General features: G+C 30.5%; 1 protein-coding gene across 1 annotated transcript in view; it reads right to left on the bottom strand.

Annotated features, from left to right (window-relative positions):
- Window positions 1-1,264: 1,264 nt before the first annotated feature.
- LOC137644071 (uncharacterized) overlaps window positions 1,265-19,530 on the bottom strand; it is a 32,421-nt gene continuing 14,155 nt past the window's right edge. Inside the window, exons 2-5 of the mRNA XM_068376981.1 lie at window positions 12,909-13,023; window positions 9,662-11,066; window positions 8,869-9,038; window positions 1,265-1,627 (exon numbers count right to left, since the gene is read on the bottom strand). Of these exons, the coding sequence (XP_068233082.1) occupies window positions 1,360-1,627; window positions 8,869-9,038; window positions 9,662-11,066; window positions 12,909-13,023 (1,958 nt within the window). The 3' untranslated portion in view covers window positions 1,265-1,359. The remainder of the gene's footprint in view (window positions 1,628-8,868; window positions 9,039-9,661; window positions 11,067-12,908; window positions 13,024-19,530) is intronic.

Raw genomic sequence — 19,530 nt, forward strand, 5'->3', positions numbered from 1 at the left:
TATATACATAATCCTTTTACGTTTTGTATCAAGAAATACATTATCATCTTTCGACATCATTTAAATAATTGTGAAATATCTGGTACAGCATATTGGATGGATATGTTCCCTAACAGCATACGAATTATATATAAATGCATATTCATGTGTGACAGTGTATGAAATATGGGAATTTTTCTTCATATGTTTGTGTTCGTGCACATATGAATGTATATGTATTTATACACAATTTAAAATCACTTTTGAATATTTTTGGCTTCAACTAGTAACAAGATAAAGCACGTTTAAGATGCCATGTAAAAGTAGGATTTGTACAACATAACAATAAATAATATAATAAACTCTTCAATGCCCTAGTAAATAATAATTAAGCTAATTCATTTGGGGTTTGTGGATTACAGTATTTTTACCAAGCGTTACCGCTGGACTGACAGGGACGCCATGTAATATACCAAGAGAGTTTTACACTTCCGAATTAAATAAAGAATAAAGAATAAGGTGTAATGTTCTTTTTGCTTGATGCGTTTAGATATAAGGTGATGCAAAACCAAGTGTTTGATAGATCATGGAAAGCCCTCTTCCTCTATACTAACAGTCTTCACATTTCTTGAATTTTTCTTTTTCAGTTCTTTTCTACGTTTATTTTGCGAAATGAACAATTATGTATCGAAGGGGATTAAAGAAAGAACTTGAATTATATTTGCATGCGGGGCTCAGCAATTGATATTAATACTTTATATCTAAAGCACCATCGAATTATAAAAACTAATCAAAACAGTAATGGGGACGTCTCTCATTTATTTCGGGAGTGTGTTTCAATTTATAGCTGATTATTGTCGAGAACTCTTGATTTTTCGGAAGTACTCCTTGGTATCTACTGGTATCGACATTACATAGTCTGTCTTTTGTTTACGATTAAAAACGGGTAAATAATGCCTATCTAACTTGAGAAACGCCAGCGCTTCCGTTTACTAATGAATTATCGGGTTTGTCGGCCGCCTAGGTCTCCGAGTATGGTAGGGGTCCAACGTTGGATGGTTTCATGGTGTTTTGGGGGTTAAGGAATCTATATATCAAGATGTTTTATTTTGATTTCCTGATAATTCCAATCGGGTAAAGGCTAAAAGACTTTTGAGTTATGTTTTTATTACTGTGGAAATTTGTCAAGTAATGGATGTGTCAGGTCCTTGATTATTTAACCGTGCTCCTCGCTTAAATCAAGCTTCAGTTAAAATGGACCTTCATTCCCCTCTCGCCCCCCCCCCCCCCCCCCCAAAAAAATATTCTTCGCTGAAACCATCTCGTTCTCTTCCCTCGGGTGTCGTACCGACCTACCGTTCACCTATAATCAGTGCCATTTTACTTAGGATCGGTTCGGAGTATTGCGTCGGGAGAGACCGTTACGGTCAATTCCGTCGCTAAAGCGGCTGGGGATGAAGCGTGTCCAGATAGCGTTATCGAGGCGTTATCGGCGGTTGCCGTTGTGACCACATCTTGGTAAGTGATATCGTCACAGTCTGCCGCCCTCGCGCTGCAAGTGGCCTCCTTGCCGCCCAGGGTGTCGTGTTGGATCTTGTCCATCAGTTTGGCACCTTCGTCCTCTCCGAATAGTTGGGCTAAACTCGTTCTGTTGAAACAGGGAAATACATTGAAGTAGTTATTCATAAAATCACTATTTAGCAATTCCTGAATGGGCATGAAAACCTTGAATACATGAACCTACTCACCTTATAAATTCGTGAATTATTCATATTTTATATAATGGTTATTTACACTACAATACATCCATACAGTCACATGATATTAAGCAAAAAGTTGTATTTCTTAAGCAGTCACTACTTTCCGTATTTATAGTCCTATAAGGGGAAACTAATTTAAACTAAAAGTAAAAGAAACACCCCACACACTCCTGTAACATTCAAGTCTATTATTCTTGTATCATATCAAAGCCGTTATAATTTATGAAGTAACTATTAATTAGGGTACAAAATAATCAAGCATATTAGGAGAAATTTTAAGAGAATAGTGTTAGTTTTATGAATTTATACAGGTTAAAAGGATAATAGTAAACTACATTGGCACGTGTAACATTTATAAACACAAATCTCTCTCTCTCTCTCTCTCTCTCTCTCTCTCTCTCTCTCTCTCTCTCTCTCTCTCTCTCTCTCTCTCTCTCTCATACACACTCACAGGAGAACAATTGCTATTTAACACTAAAAGCTTCAGCCTAATGATTATGCTAGCTTAAATTGGTATGAATGACTTGCTGTCACAGTTAGTAATTCTCATGATCATTACGCTGACATTCGTGAGCAGTTAGTGTAGCCATAATTCAAAGAACAGACGATCCATTGCCGCTTTAGCGGTAACACTGTTCTTAGAATTTATAAAAAAAAAAAAAGTTGAAGTCATATGAATACATAATGTAATATATTATAGTATTTGTTCATTTCTGTTTGTGATTGGCTTCATATAAAATATTATATATGTATATACAGACCCATATACTATACAGTATATATACATTATATATATATATATATATATATATATATATATATATATATATATATATACACACATATATATATATGTATATATATGTATATATATATATATATATATATATATATATATATATATATGCTTATCATCAGCCGTAATTAGTCCACTTCCAAACAAAGGCCTCAGACATGCCTTTCCACTCACGCCTGTTTATGGCCTTTCTACCTATCATTACATGTTTTATATATATATATATATATATATATATATATATATATATATATGCATGTATCACACAAATGTATGTTACATATATGTATTTATTGATACTTAAAAGTATTATTAATTTTACATGTGTATACAATATTTTATTATAATACTAATTCACAAAATGGGAGACACAGAAGACTTGAAAATTTACCACCCGATACTCTCAGTAATACGAGTATGTAAAATATTTACACTGATTATGTTAGGCCGAATAGAAAGACAGCAAGACTTTAGACAGCCTAGAGAGCAGGCATGCTTTCAAAAGTGGGCATTCAACAACAAGCTGATGGAATAATCAACAGAGTATGAGACACCACTATGTATGGCATTTATAGTCTATGAGAAAGCTTTTGACTCGACCAAAATTTCAGCAGTAAAGAAAGCCCTTCAAAGACAAGGAATAGATGAGTTTTATGCTAAAACACGAAGTTATCTATACGGGAAGCACAGCAATCCTAAAACTGCATAAAGATAGTGAGAAAATTCCAATTAAGAAAGGAGTTAGACAGGGAGCCCCCACCTCTCCTAGATTATTTACTGTGTGACTAGAAGTTATTAGGAATTTAGACTAGGAAAATGTAGGAATTAACATGAATAGGTAATACCTTAAAAAATCAAATTTGCAGGTGATATAGTTCTGTTTAGTAAATCATTGGAGGAATTGTAAAAGATGATTGAAGATTTGAATGGAGAAAGCAGAAATGTAGGTCTGACAATGAATATGACTAGAACTAAGATAATGTTCAAGGAAAATGCAGACAACAAATAAGGGTTAAGGACGAACATCAAGAGATTGTTAGTGAATAACAATAAGTATCTTCCCAGGACATGAGACCGAAATTAGAAGGATGAGATATTATGAAAATTAAAATGCCACTTTCTCTGAAAAGGAAACTATTAAATCAGATGGTCCTACTAGTATAAACTTATGCATCAGAAACTTTAAGCATTTTTAAAGCCTTGGAACATAAGCTAATTACGACTTGAAGAGTAAAGGAAAGAATAATGATGAGATTAACACTAAGGGGCATATATATATATATATATATATATATATATATATATATATATATATATATATATATATATATATATATATATATATATATATAAAGAGCAACATGGATATGAAAGCAAACTAAAGTAGAGGATATTCTCACAACATATAAGGAAAAGAAATGGACTTTGTACTGGATATATAACGAATATGACAGATAATAGACTGACGTTAAGAATAAGAATAAGAATTGCTCATAGAATTAGAGATCTGTTATAACAACAGAAAATGAAGAAAGGCAACGTTAGATGGAACACTTTAGTGAGGTAATGAATAGGATATATACCTGAAGCAGATGAAACCTTGATGTGCCCATGAATGAATTCAGTGTGCTTGAAGTCGAAGCTATCATTAAAAACTAGAGATAGAAAGCCCTTGAATACGATGAAATAACTGTTGAGATGATATTGGCCAAAAATAAAGTGACTCTGATTATTCTGTAAAATGTAGCGTGAAGAGCAAAACATGATGAATGTGAGCTAGGAGTGTTGATGAAAATGACAAAAGATCTGACTGATTACAATAATTACTGAGGCATCACATTTACGCCAGTTGTTATGAAGATATATAGTATGCTCATTCTAAAGAAACTAGAGAAAGATTGATGAAAAGCTGAGAGATGAACAAGCAGAATTTAGAAAAGGTAGTTGTACTGCCCAAATTTTCATTTTAAGACATGTTGTACAGCAATGTGTAGAATATAGACATCGTTTTTTATGGCATTTGTAGACTATGAAAAAGCCTTTTTTACTATGCACCGGCCAATTTTGTGAAGAGTCCTACACTATTATGGAGTTCCTCTTAAATATGCAAATATGATTGTGTTCATGAGCATAGCTAGTGCAAAGTTAACGTTAGTGGAGTCCCATTAAGTGAATTTCCAGTGAACAGTGGAGTACTCCAAGGGGATGTGCTGTCACCTATGTTGTTTATCCTCCTCATGGATTTTGAAATGCATGGAACAGTTGGGGATAGCGGAGAAGGATTGGACTCGATTGGTAACAGGAAATTAGCTGACCTAGAGTATGCTGAAGACACTGTCTTTATTAGCAAAACACCACAGGACTTGGAAAACCTGCTTACCAGAATGCATGAAATATCACATATATCACACGAGGTTGGGCTCAAGATAAATAGAAGAAAGACAGAGATGATGAGAACGGAATTTGCAATGTAAATATCACCCACGAACGGCATTTAATACCGAATTCTATCTTGGGAATATATATCCACTTGGAATTCATTTTATGGTAACAGCTTCTGGCCGGGTGGAGATTCGAACCCCCACCTGTGCGGCTGGACCTGAATTCGACAGGAATATGTACGGAGATTGGTCATAAACTTTTATCTCTCTTGATAGCTCACTCGGTAGAGTCACTGTAGGCATAGTTTCCAGCCGCACAGGTGGGGGTTCGAATCTCCACCCGGCCAGAAGCTGTTACCATAAAATGAATTCCAAGTGGATATATATTCCCAAGATAGAATTCGGTATTAAATGACGTTCGTGGGTGATATTTATATATATATATATATATATATATATATATGCATGTATATATATATGTATATATATAAATATATATATATATATATATATGCATGTATATATATATGTATATATATATATATGTATATATATATTTATATATGCATGTATATATATATGTATATATATATATATATATATATATATATATATATATATGTGTGTGTGTGTGTGTGTGTGCGAGTGTGTGTCTATGTATATATATACATATATATATATATATATATATATATATATATATATATATATATATATATATATATATGTGTGTGTGTGTGTGTGCGTGAGTGTGTATGTATATAATATATATATATATATATATATATATATGTGCCTACACACATATATATATACATATATATATATATATATATGTGTGTGTGTATATATACATATACATATATATATAATGTAAATATACTCAGTATATAATGGATTTATATGAATATGTATATATATGTGCTTATATATGTGTTCATATAATTATGTATTGTAATATATATTATATACACATCTGAATACAGTTGGTATGTATATTTACACTCACTCACACACACATATATATGTATATTTATGTATATATATATATATATATATATATATATGTGTGTGTGTGTGTGTGTGTGTGTACTTTATGCATATAAATGTATATATATATATATAATGTGTGTGTGTGTATATATATACATATATGTTAAATCCCATATTTTTCATGTGTTCAGATATGCAAATACAATATGATGCAAAAATCCGTCTTATAAGAAACAACTACGGAGACTCCAATTTCCATGACAATTTCAAACAACTCTAAATAAGTTCTGACTGGTATATTTGGTGATGGGCTTTCATCTTCAGATAATTGTGAGACATTAATGTTTTTTTAGTTTCTCTTATAAATATTGCGCGACTAACCTCACCATCCTCAACTTAAATTTTCCTGTTTTACAATAGAGTGAAATAGAAATTGATGGTCCTGGGGTCATATCATGTCAATTATTTGAGTATTTGCAGTACGCATTCATCTCTCCTGAGGTATGTTTTAGGAAGCTAACTAATTATGTTACTTCAAACATTTAACGTCATGAAGGGTGTAACTGTCAAGTTAATGATCATTATGCGTTCTTTGTCTTTTAATGAAAATAATTGGAAGGTTGCAGGTCAGGAACTCTGCTGATTATATTCATGAATGAATTCTAGGTATTATAAGAAGAAAAAAAAATAATTGCAACTGAGTTAAAAACTCAAATTTGTTAAAACTTCGAAAATGCTAGTTATCTGAGTCTATTTTGATAAAAGATACATTAACATATCAGTGCCAAAGTTTGCTTTTCACGAGAGAGTCGTGTGTTATTTTATTGGATCTTTTTATCAATTCTATTTTTTTTTTCGAAGTTAAAGCTATTTGTTAATGAATGTATGGTTTACACAACAGTCTTGTTTGAAAAATTACCCTTTGCTATTATTAATAGTAAAACCATTATGACCTTATCAAGAAATCTTGTCGATAATATAAAACGTTCTTGATGTTTGTTGTTACTTCAGTCCTATAATTGATAATTAATATAATTTTAATGCTTTATTTGATTTCTTTTAAGGTGTGTTTTCTTCTTCCTTTATTGATTAGTTTGTCGTTCCATGGATTATGTATAAATAGTTAAGGTCCTTAGAATAATTGCCTCAGTTTTTTTTTTCTTTTTTTTTTTGTATTACAACAAATGACTAATACTTACATTTTAAAATCTTTCACTGCATACATTTATTTTCTTTCTAGGCCTATTATCAGTGTTTTACCATTCAAGTTTCTCTAGAATTTTCATGCAAATGTTTGAAAAGGTGTTCTCTCATTAACATGATACTCAATTCACAGTGATAAAACCACCTATAACTCATTTCTGTTTAATGTCTATGTTAGTGAGTAAGTGACATCGCTTCAGAGTTATGTCCATTTATTTAGTCGATTTTATTTTTCGTAATTTTTCTAATGAATATTTATAAACAGCCTACTCTTTTATACTGCCTCTCTCCAGTAGAGAAGTCTATGAACGAACTTGAAGATATATAATTTCCGTACTTTATATTATAAACGAACTGCAAAAAAAAAAAAAAAAAAAAAAAAAAAAAAATAGCGGTGTAAGGCTTTCCGTTATCTGTAAGAATAGATTGATGATGGTGACAGTCTCATAAAAGTAATAAGATGAGATTGCGGTAATGATCTTAATTCAGTGACAACGTAACTGCAGGAAATAGCGTTAACTCTTAAAAGAGAAGGAATTCCGATAACATCTTGTGCGATATTGTTTTCCGGCTCAGCAAGTATGACAAAGCACATTCGGTGATGATCGAAAGTAAAAAAAGAACAAAAACATTTCGCTATATTCTAATAAAAGGTTTGTCTGGTATAATAAAAGAAGAAGGCAATGAAAAATGAGGATACAATTGGATTCTAATTAAAGATTCGTAATGAACTCTAACTTTGTGATGTCTTGATTTTCCTGTCGCTAAGTTTTCTATTTCCTCGCAGGATTTTATAACCAAAATGTTTTCTGCAATATTCTACTCTAGCCATAATTAGTCTAGTCTTTTGTGGTATCGCCTAACTACGCACTATCTTTTTCTAAAACTCTTTTTACAGAAAAAAAAGTAATAGTGGAATATTTCGTTTGACTTAAGAATATAAATAAAAAGCAAAATTTTGTTAATCCATTCTGTGGTAACACATTCAAGCAATTACTCTGATCTTTTTTTCTTCTAATCTTTAGCACGGCTCACTATATTTGTTTTTGAAGGATTAGGCACCAAATTTGAGGTGATGACATTATATAGTTGACAAAGTCAATCAAATAAAGTATAGAAGAATCCATTGATTCGTTTCATATTTTTATAAATGTCTTCGCTTGAGTAGGGAGTCTCAGTTTAAACAATCAGTTTGTTCTGAAATTGCGAACTCAATAGATTTTTTCCGCTGAATTTGAAACTCTCTTTTCCTGCCTTTGGATGTTATGAGCCATGACGCATAACAGTGAATAGATTCATAATATTATTCGTCTTCCTGTTACTGAAGCCAGGGTTTATAGAATATACGGAAGTTTATGGTTATAAGATCTCCTTTTTCTTTAAGTTATACTCTACAAACTATTCTGTCTATATAGTTAAAAAGTGTAAATAAATTGGCATCTACTCTCAAAGAAAACATGAATCGGTAATACGATCTTTGTAAGTGGGTTCTGTCTGAAAAAAAAGTTTTTTTTTTTTTTTTCTTTTTTTTTTTTTTTTTTTTTTTTTGTGATTTCATCCATTTGGATTTTATTTGCGAAAATCATCTCTCCTTGTATGCTGAAGTCTTGAGGATACGAAATAATTAATTAAATGCAGAAATTAAATGAATGGTGCGATGGAAGTTTGTGTTGTAGTGGCAGCAAACTGTAGTAGATGATGTACTGTATTATTGATCATTATAGCAGCATTTACTAAACTTATTGGTGGTACTTACAGTGCCAGCTGTTGAAGTATGGAATTATGTCCCATCATCTTTTTACTCGTTTTTGAGGCATAATCACACAAGTATCTTTTGACGCAAGCGTGGGACATCCGATCTGCTTGGAAGCTTGTCCAGAGCTGGTTGGCTGCAGTACCGAAACTCTCGGACTCATCAATGACTTCCTGCAAAGTGAAGTGGTTGGAATGTTACGTCAGAAGAAATTATAACAGACCCTGTAGTTATTGTCATTACGCAGAGTTATTTCTCTTCATTTTCAGTTATAAGTACATATGGAGGAAACAGTGGAATTTGAGTGCTGCAGCTCACACGTCATTAATTACATCCATAACTTAGTCTGTTCTCTTCCGTTTGTCACTCTGATAGAACAAAAAAATAATGAGATTTAAATTTTTATCAATAGAGAGTATCTTCAAGGACAAGGTACCCGCGTCATTACGTCTTTAGCAAAATACGTAAGAGAAATATTTCGTGTGTATATATATATATATATATATATATATATGTATATATATGTATATATATATATATGTGTGTGTGTGTTTATGTATGTATGTATACATATGTGTATATACATATATGTACATATATATATACATATATATGTGTATATATATACATATATATATATATATATATATATATATATATACATATATATATATATATATATATATATATATACACACACACATATATATATATATATATATATATATATATATATATATATATATATATATATATACATACACTGTATAGTGGGTGTGTGTGGATTAATACTTACTCCCATAATATCTCCATGATACTCATCGCCACCATATTTCTCTTCCGCTTTTTCGAGCCAAGAGTATATGTTTCCTACAACATCTGGCAGATCCGAGAGGTCGAGAGCCAGTGAAATATCTGGGATGTCTCTTTTCCTTCCAGTCGTACTGGACAAAAGTCGATACAGCAGGTAGGCTAAGAAAGTAGCGAAGGCCAAGCCAGCTAAGAGTACAAACGGATCAAAACTCTGCATGTAGCCACCGCCACCTCCACCGTATCCACCGCCTCCAGAGTGCCCATAGCCTCCAGATTTCTCAACGTTGTATCCGCTATAACCCCCTAATTGTCGGGCTTCTGCCTCGGATATTTCATTCCCAATGGTGTCTGTTGGAAGGTCCAATAGCTGGAAGACTTGCTGGATTTCTATATCCTTGAACCCAGAAGACCTCATCAGTTCAGTCACAAAGTCCATCTCGGATAAATGTGTGAAGGCCTGCTGGTGCAGTAAATGACCAAGTTGCTGGATCAAAGCCATCATGAAGTTCTTCGTAATGTTTCTTGTGTTCATAGACAATATAAATTTTAGCAGTGGACTTCCATTCACTACTCTGTCCTTGATGTCAGTCCACTTTTGCCCAAGGAAACCTACTAATTCGTGATCAAATGTTTTTCTAATTTTATTCAATACATTTATGTTATCTCCAAACGCGATTGCTTTATCAAAAACGGAAAATGTCCTTTTTTCCTCTTCGCTTTGTGGTGGGTACATTTGTTCCAAGATGGATTTCATGTTTCCCACAATACCCTTCACTCTAGTCCAGTATTCTTGAGGTACCTCTTCACCTTGAGAGTGCAAATCAGTTAGGTTTCCGATATCATTTCCAAAATAATCATCTTTGATAACATTGTTGCTTGTTTCCAAGCCGCCTGTCGAAATAGATGCCTCTGGGTGCACGTGAAAAGAGTTGTGCTCCTGCATGTCCTCTTCAATAACCTGGTAAGCATTGGGCTTTGGCTGATAATCATTCATGTAGCCATAGTTGTTCGGATCAATTCCTTGAGACAGATGTATATCTTGAGGGGAAATGTTGTCATTGTTCTGGCTATAAAATGTTTCTGGCTTCGCTTGTGAATGTTTAATTTCATGAGGTGAAATATTTTCATTATACTGGCTATAGAAATGATCTGACAGTATTTCCTGTGGCACGCGCACTTCTTGTGGGTTTTGTATCAATTGTGGCGTTCCTTCGTCTTTTGCCAAGAGATCTGTCAAACTTGCAAGAACGCTTTCCGATTCGCCTTTGTCTTTTGGAAATATTTTGTAAAGTTCCGTCGTGGTCGAGGGTGTCAGTTGCTCAGCAGATGACACATCTGAAGGATTTTGCAGGGCATCTCGAAGTTTGTACAAATCTCCAAGTTTTGACCTAGTGGATGTAAGAAAAGACATAAATTATGTTACAAATTGATAAGATATCATTACTTTTTAGATGCTATTTCTATTTCATACTGCTGCTGCTTCTGTTACTAGAAGATAAGCTAACAAAAAAAAAAAGAAAAAAAAAAATCATCAAAAATTTCTTATTAAATGAATTCTAACGTACGCTTCTATTTTATAATAATTTTTGCTGCTTATTTCATAGCAAAAACTATGCCACCCTTCAAGCAGTGAATAGGAGAAAAATTTGTCCTTTAACTAAACTTTGTAGCATAATATAAAAGTAATATACATGGACATACATTGATTATTCTTTTTATTTCTTTAAAAACTTTACCATCGCTACCGAGATTAACCTTTTATTATGTTTATATATATATATATATATATATATATATATATATATATATATATATATATATATATATATGTATATATATATATATATATATATATATATATATATATATATATATATATATGTGGATATAAAACAAACACACACACACACACACACACACACACACATATATATATATATATATATATATATATATATATACACATATATATATATATATATATATATATATATATATATATATATATATATATACAGTTTGCTCTCGTAACCATGTTGCTCTTTTTCTGTCACTTAGTGTTATTACCATCATTATTCTTTCCATAGCTTTTTGAGGGGTAACTAATTTATATTCTAAGGCTTTAGTAAGGCTCCAAGTTGCTGATGCATAAATTAATACTGGTAGGATCATCTCATAAAATATTTTTCGTTTTAAAGAAAGTGGTATTTATTATTCATAATCTCTGTTTGTTTACCAAAAGCTCTCCGTCCCATGGTTATCCTTCTATTAATTTCGGTCTCGTGTCCTAGGGAAACACTCCCTGTCTGTTCTAAGTATGTATATTCATTAACAATCTCTGGAGTTTTGTCCATAACCCTTATTGATGTCGCTGCATTTTCATTGAATATTATCTTAGTTTTACATATATTTATTTGTCTCCCATGATTCACTGAATAGACCTATGTCATCTGCAAATCTAAACTTTTTTAAGGTATTCCCCATTAATGTTAATTTCTACATTTTCTCAACCAAAATTCTTAAAAAACTTCTAGGCAAACTGTGCATAATTTAGGAGAGATGGTATCTTCCTGTCTAACTCTTTCTCTATCAGAATTTTTTCACTATCTTTACACAGTTTTAGGATTGCTGTAATTCCTGTATAGATATCTCCAAGTGTTCTAACATGAGATTAATTTATTCGTTCTTATTGAACAGCTTTCTGCTGAAGTTTTAACAGAATCAAGAATTACTTTTTGTCTATAAATGCTATATATGGTGGTGTTTCATAACCTGTTGATTTTCCTATTATATATATATATATATATATATATATATATATACATATATATATATATATATATATATATATATATATATATATATATATATATATTCATTTATATATATATAGTGTGATGAGAAATGTAGATATGTAGTCTATGGGCTGAATAAAAGAAGTCTTCTTATGTGAAAATATGGAACATTTGGACGTGATTTTACTATGTAGAATACATGGTAAATCTATGTCGGTGGAGATGTAAAAACATTGATAATGTAGAAGTCTTTTTTAACGTCTGGTTTTTTGTTTTTACAACAGAGGACTAAATTTTACTTATAATGTGTATTCCTATTTAATAACACCTAAATATTATACAAACGTCACAAACAAAATACCAATACATTTGTACACAGTCAACCCTCAAAACGGAAAAAAATATGTCGGTGAAAACAAAAATAAAATTCCTTACTTGAATAAACCCGGGAACAGGGATCTTGATTCAGCAGGGCCCGCCATGGCACGGTGCCCCAAAATCATAGTGAGCAAACTGCCCACGAGCATCGTGTTGAAGTACATTGTTCGATCTAGAAGCAAAGTAAAATAAATTGGAGAGTAAGTTTGCAAGCATATGAGCAAATGAGGAATTTGGCAAAGGAATTTTAAACAATTAGAAAAAATAATACATAAGGAAAACTTATGTATATGGATGTTTTATGTATATAGTATTTATGCATGTATATATACATATGCACACACACATATATATGTATATATATATGAATATGTATACACACATATATATATACAGTATATATATGTATATATACATATATATGTATATATGTGTGTGTGAGTGTGTATTTATATATACATAAGCATATTCATATGCATACATATTGATATAACGAATAAATCAGTCATGATTCACATAGTTTATTAACTTTTACTAGCATTATCTATATCTGTACTTATACATATACATACATATATATGTATATATATATTTATATATATATGTATATACATATATATATATATATATATATATATATATATATATATACACACGCATAATGTACTGTATTTATGCATGCATATATTTATGTATATATATGTAATATATATATATATATATATATATATATATATATATATATATATGCATATACAGTACATATATATGTGTGAGAGTAGCCATACATTGACTTCAACCCCTATATGCAAATATTTCACTGCCAAAATTTTATTATCGCTGTTACGTTTCATTGTATTAGGCTACCTGTTATATTGGAAAATGGATTGTTGCTAAAAGAAAAAAAAAAAAAACCTTTCTCCTCCACTTCCTCATATATTACCATAGCTTAACAGTAATTATTGTATCATATGGATATTGCTCATATTTCTCTTTCTTCGACTATTTTATATTCTTTGCATCTAATTAACTTGAAAATATTCATAGTTCGAGACGCAATGGGCAAACGCTTATGATGATGAAACGCAAGAATGAGGGACCTACAAAGCAAATAATAATAATAATAATAATAATAATAATAATAATAATAATAATAACAATAATAATAATAATAATATAGATGAAGTGGATAATAAAAAGAAAGAGACCAGGGAAAGCCACAATAATTTTAAAACACTTGGCTGTCCATAACTGTCAAGGTGATATCGTTTGCAGTGCTTTTTACTGATGTGACCGTATGATTTATCCCACACTATTGCCTTTAAGTCAATTTAAATGTTAATCTTCTCTTAACACTGGATCTTCCACACCTCCCTGACCTTAATTGTCTCTACGCTCTGTTCTTCAGCTATAATTCCATGTTTATGGGTTGGTATGAACAGTTTCTAACCCGCAACCTAACTGACGTGGTCGACATGTGGTCGTTATGAAATTTATTTTATTTTTACAACTAGCGTATTTGGTCATGGTGTCAGAACCAACACTACAGAATACAGGCTAAGGAGGGAAGCCGAGGTATAGTACATCAGTTTAAAGAGGAAACCAAGTTACTGAAATTGACGGTTTCCAGTAATAATAATTTTATACACGGTAGGTCAGTATTTTTTGCAATAATAATGGTAAAATCATCTTCTCGTGTCCACTAATATTTTCTTGTGCTTTGTATATATAAAGCTATGAATAAGGTCCATATTTTTCAGTTTTTTCCTCAACTTCTTAGAATGCTATTTAAAATTCTATACTGACCTGTTTGCTTTTATGGTTTTAAATTGAATTTGCTATTACAATCTATTTATAGCAAATGATATATGTGCCAATGACCTTTGATGTAGGGATGCTAGCAAAAACAAAATCAATCAATCAATTTACAAAAGTACTTCTCCCATTACCCGTAACTAGAATAACCGAATAATTAATCTTCTGTATCTTCTATTAGCCTGGTCCTGCTTGGATGCAAAGGAATCATATGAAGAGTAATATATATATATATATATATATATATATATATATATATATACATATATATATATGTATGTATATATATATGTATGTATATATATATATATATATATATATATATATATATATATATGTATATATATATATATATATATACATATATATATATATATATATATATATATATATATATATATATATATATATATAGATAGATAGATAGATAGATAGATATATGGTTGTGTGTATGCGTTTGACCAAGGAAAGCGTAAGTAGATGATATATATAATAGATATATATGTACATATTATTATTATTATTATTATTATTATTATTATTGTTATTATAATTACTAGCCAAGCTACAACCCTAGTTGGAAAAGCAAGATGCTATAAGCCCAAGGGCTCCAACAGGAAAAAATAGCCCAGTGAGGAAAGGAAATAAGGAAATAAATAAATGATGAGAATAAATCAACAATAAATCATTCTAAAAACAGTAGCAATGTCAAAACAGATATGTCCTATATAAACTACTAACAACGTCAAAAACAGATGTCATATATAAACTATAAAAAGACTCGTGTCAGCCTGTTCAACATAAAAGATTTGCTGCAACTTTGAACTTTTGAAGTTCTACTGATTCAACTACCCAATTAGAAAGATCATTCCACAACTTGGTCACAGCTGGAATAAAACTTCTAGAATACTGTGTAGTATTGAGCCTCGTGATGGAAAAAGCCTGACTATTAGAATTAACTGCCGGCCTAGTATTGCGAACTGGATGGAACTGTCCAGGAAGATCTGAATGTAAAGGATGGTCAGAATTATGAAAAATCTTATGCAACATGCATAATGAACTAATTGAACGACGGTGCCAAAGATTAATATCTAGATCAGGAATAAGAAATTTAATCGACCGTAAGTTTCTGTCCAACAAATTAAGATGAGAATCAGCAGCTGAAGACAGACAGGAGAACAATACTTATGAATGCTTATATGCGGGGGATATGTTATATTTAAATATGTATATTTAACATATATACATATATATATATATATATATATATATATATATATATATATATATATATTTTTAATATATGCATATATATTTTATAGATATTATACATACCATGTATATATGTAGTTTATATTGTATATATATACACACACTAAATGTATATTATAAAAGTATGCTATATATACTTTATATATATATATATATATATATATATATATATGTATATATGTATATATATGTATATATATAGATATATACTGTATATATATATATGTATATACATACACATACACACACACACATATATATATATATATATATATATATATATATATATATATACATATATGTGTGTATGTATGCATTTTATGTATATGTTACATATATGTATAGCATATATATATCATATATAGTGCATTATGTATACTATATATTTTTCATATGTAGTATATATTACTTTTTTATATACATACTCATATATACTGCATATATATATATATATATATATATATATATATATAAATATATATATAATATTTGTGTACATTTACACACACACACACACACACACACACACATATATATATATATATATGTGTGTGTGTGTGTGTATTTATATTACACAATCACAAATGTGTTATTATTATACATGCACACACACACGCACACACACACACACACAAACACACACACACACACACACACACACATATATATATATATATATATATATATATATATGTGTGTGTGTGTGTGTGTGTGTGTGTTGTATACAGTACATCATCATCATCTTCATCAGGCGTTAATAGGCCACTCCAGAACAAAGGCCTTAGACATGTCCTACCACTTGCGTCTGTTTATGGTCTTTCTATGCCAGTCCACACTCTTATTTCTTAGTTCGTCAATCCATCGTCTTCTGTTCCTTAACCTGCTTCTTTTGCAATCTCTAGGAACTTATTCTATTACTTTTAATTTCCATTTGTTATCTGTCATTCTCATTATATGTCCTGCCCATTTTCTCACATCTTGTTTGAATATCACTTACTTTAGTTTGCTTTCGTGCCCATGTTGCTCATTTTCTGTATCTTAGTACTATCACCATCATTTTTTTTTCTATAGCTCTTTGAATTGTAACTAACTTTTTATTTCATAAGAATTTAGGAAGCCTCTAAGTTTCTGATGCATAAATCAAAACTAGTAGGACCATCTGATTAAATACTTTTGTTTTTAGAGTAGTGACATTTTACTTTTCATAATCCCATTTGGGTTACCAAATGCTCTCCATCCCAAGCTTATTCTTCTTTTAATTTCGGTTTCATGTCATGGGAAACTCTTACTGTCTGACCTAAGTACGTATATTTATTAACAATCTCTAGAGGTTCGTCCATAACTCTTATTTGTTGTCTCTCTGCATTTCCATTGAACATTATCTTAGTTTTACTCATATTCATTTTCAATCCTACATTTTTGCTTTCTCTATTCAAATCTTTTATCATCTTTTGTAATTCCTCCTATGATTTGCGAAACAAAATTATGTCATCTGCAAATGTCAAGTGGTTAAGATATTCCCCATTAATATTGATGCATCCTTTTCCCAATCTAAATTCTCAAAAAAAAAGAAAAGAAAAAAAAAACTTCTTTTAGGCATGCTGTGAATAATGTAGGAAAGATATGGTCTCCCTGTCTAATCCTAAATCAGAATGTTCTCACTTTCTTTATGTAGTTTTAGTATTACTCTACTTCCTGAAGAGATATCTTCGAGTGTTCTAACTTAAAATTCATATATTCCTTATCTTTGAAGGGCTTTCATAACTGCTGGAGTTTTGACAGAATCAAAAGCTTTCTCATAGTCTATAAATGTCATACATAGTGATTTTTCCATTTGTTGGTTAATTACATGGATATGGTCAGTTGTTGAATACCCACTTCTAAAGCCTGCCTGTTCTCTTGGTTAAATAAGTTCTAGCTGTCTTTCTATTCGGCCTAATATGACTTTTGTGAATATTTTGTATATTACTAAGAGTAAACTTATTGGGCAGTAATTTTTCAGGTCTTTTGTGTGTCTCATTTTGTGAATTAGTAAAATGATAGAGTTTTTCCTAGATGTATATTTAAAGCATTCTTGCAGACATTTGGTGTAAAGCTCAGCGAGTTTTACTACCATGATGTATCCTCCATATAGTATTAAATCAATTCTTCGGCCAGCTTTTGCTCCTTTGCCTCTTATCATGCCTTTTAATGCTTTCTTGACTTCTACTTTTACATTTGCTACCGGCTCAGGTGTTTCATTATTTTTTTTTTTTTTTAGAAAATTATTTCTTTTACACTATTGCATAACATTGTATAGAAATCCTCTGCAATTTTTACTATTCCATCTCTATTGTTGATAATATTCCCCTTTTCATCCTTGAAAGCAAACATCTGCTGGCACCCTGTTCCAAGTTTTCTTTTCATCATGTTGATACTTCTTCATTTCTTTAGTGTTTCCTCAATTTCGAAGTGGTTGTGTTAACGAATATCTTAGGTTTTTAGTTTTGTTCATTGTTTTGCATAGTTCTGCTAATATTATTTCATCTCTCTTGGATTTTACCCTCACTTCCAATCTTTTCTTTATTAGTTTTTTTTTTCTGATAGTTTTAATCTTGTTTAGGAACTTTTCTCCAATTTCTTTTGCTCATTCCAATACAAATCTAGTTAAATTGCTGTTCATTTCTTCTTTACTTGGAAACAATTAAACATATATATATATATATATATATATATATATATTATAGATGTTACATATATATATTATAGATGTTACAGTATATGTGTGTGTTATACAGATATTTATGTAATATACATATGTTATACATATATTATGTATTTATATATGTATATATATATATATATATATATATATATATATATATATATATATATATATGTAAGAATACATATATATATGTGATATATATATATATATATATGTAAGAATACATATATATATGTGATATATATATATATATATATATATATATATATATACATGTATATATACATATTTACATATGTGTATATATGTATTCTATATATATATATATATATATATATATATATATATATATATGATAGATTTTTAGTCACTAGGTCCTGCTTCACATTTTACGGTGTCATTGTTTATTGCCATGAAGTTAACTATTCATTAATGTTCGGGCTCTAGGGCTTTTTCAGTTCCAATGATAGATCTGAAAGCCCGAAATAAGACTACAGTTTCAATTTTTTTCTTTTTTTTTTCTTTTTTATCCCATAACTGTCCAACGGAGCCTCCCGGTTTACAATGTCTGGGCAATATGGAATTCGTCAGGTATTAAACGAGAAAGCAATAAAAAGCTGAGAAAATGAATGGTGAATATAGATATACATGAGTAAGAACTCTTACTATTAGTTTAAGAGTCGTAAACAAGTCTTTATGAATATTTGTTCCAAATGCAAGTGTATCTTAGGGTGTTCTTTTTTTTCAGATTGTCATGCGACCAGGCTTGAGAACCAACATTGAAATTGCAGAAGACATATGACGAACTTGGGGTCATGTATAAAGTGCAGGTAAATTTTTTAATCTCACATGTCGCTGTTTTTCTTGATCATATTCTTCGATACA

The sequence above is a fragment of the Palaemon carinicauda genome, chromosome 1 (genome assembly GCF_036898095.1).
Source record: "Palaemon carinicauda isolate YSFRI2023 chromosome 1, ASM3689809v2, whole genome shotgun sequence".
In the NCBI taxonomy this organism is placed as follows: Eukaryota; Metazoa; Arthropoda; class Malacostraca; order Decapoda; family Palaemonidae; genus Palaemon; species Palaemon carinicauda.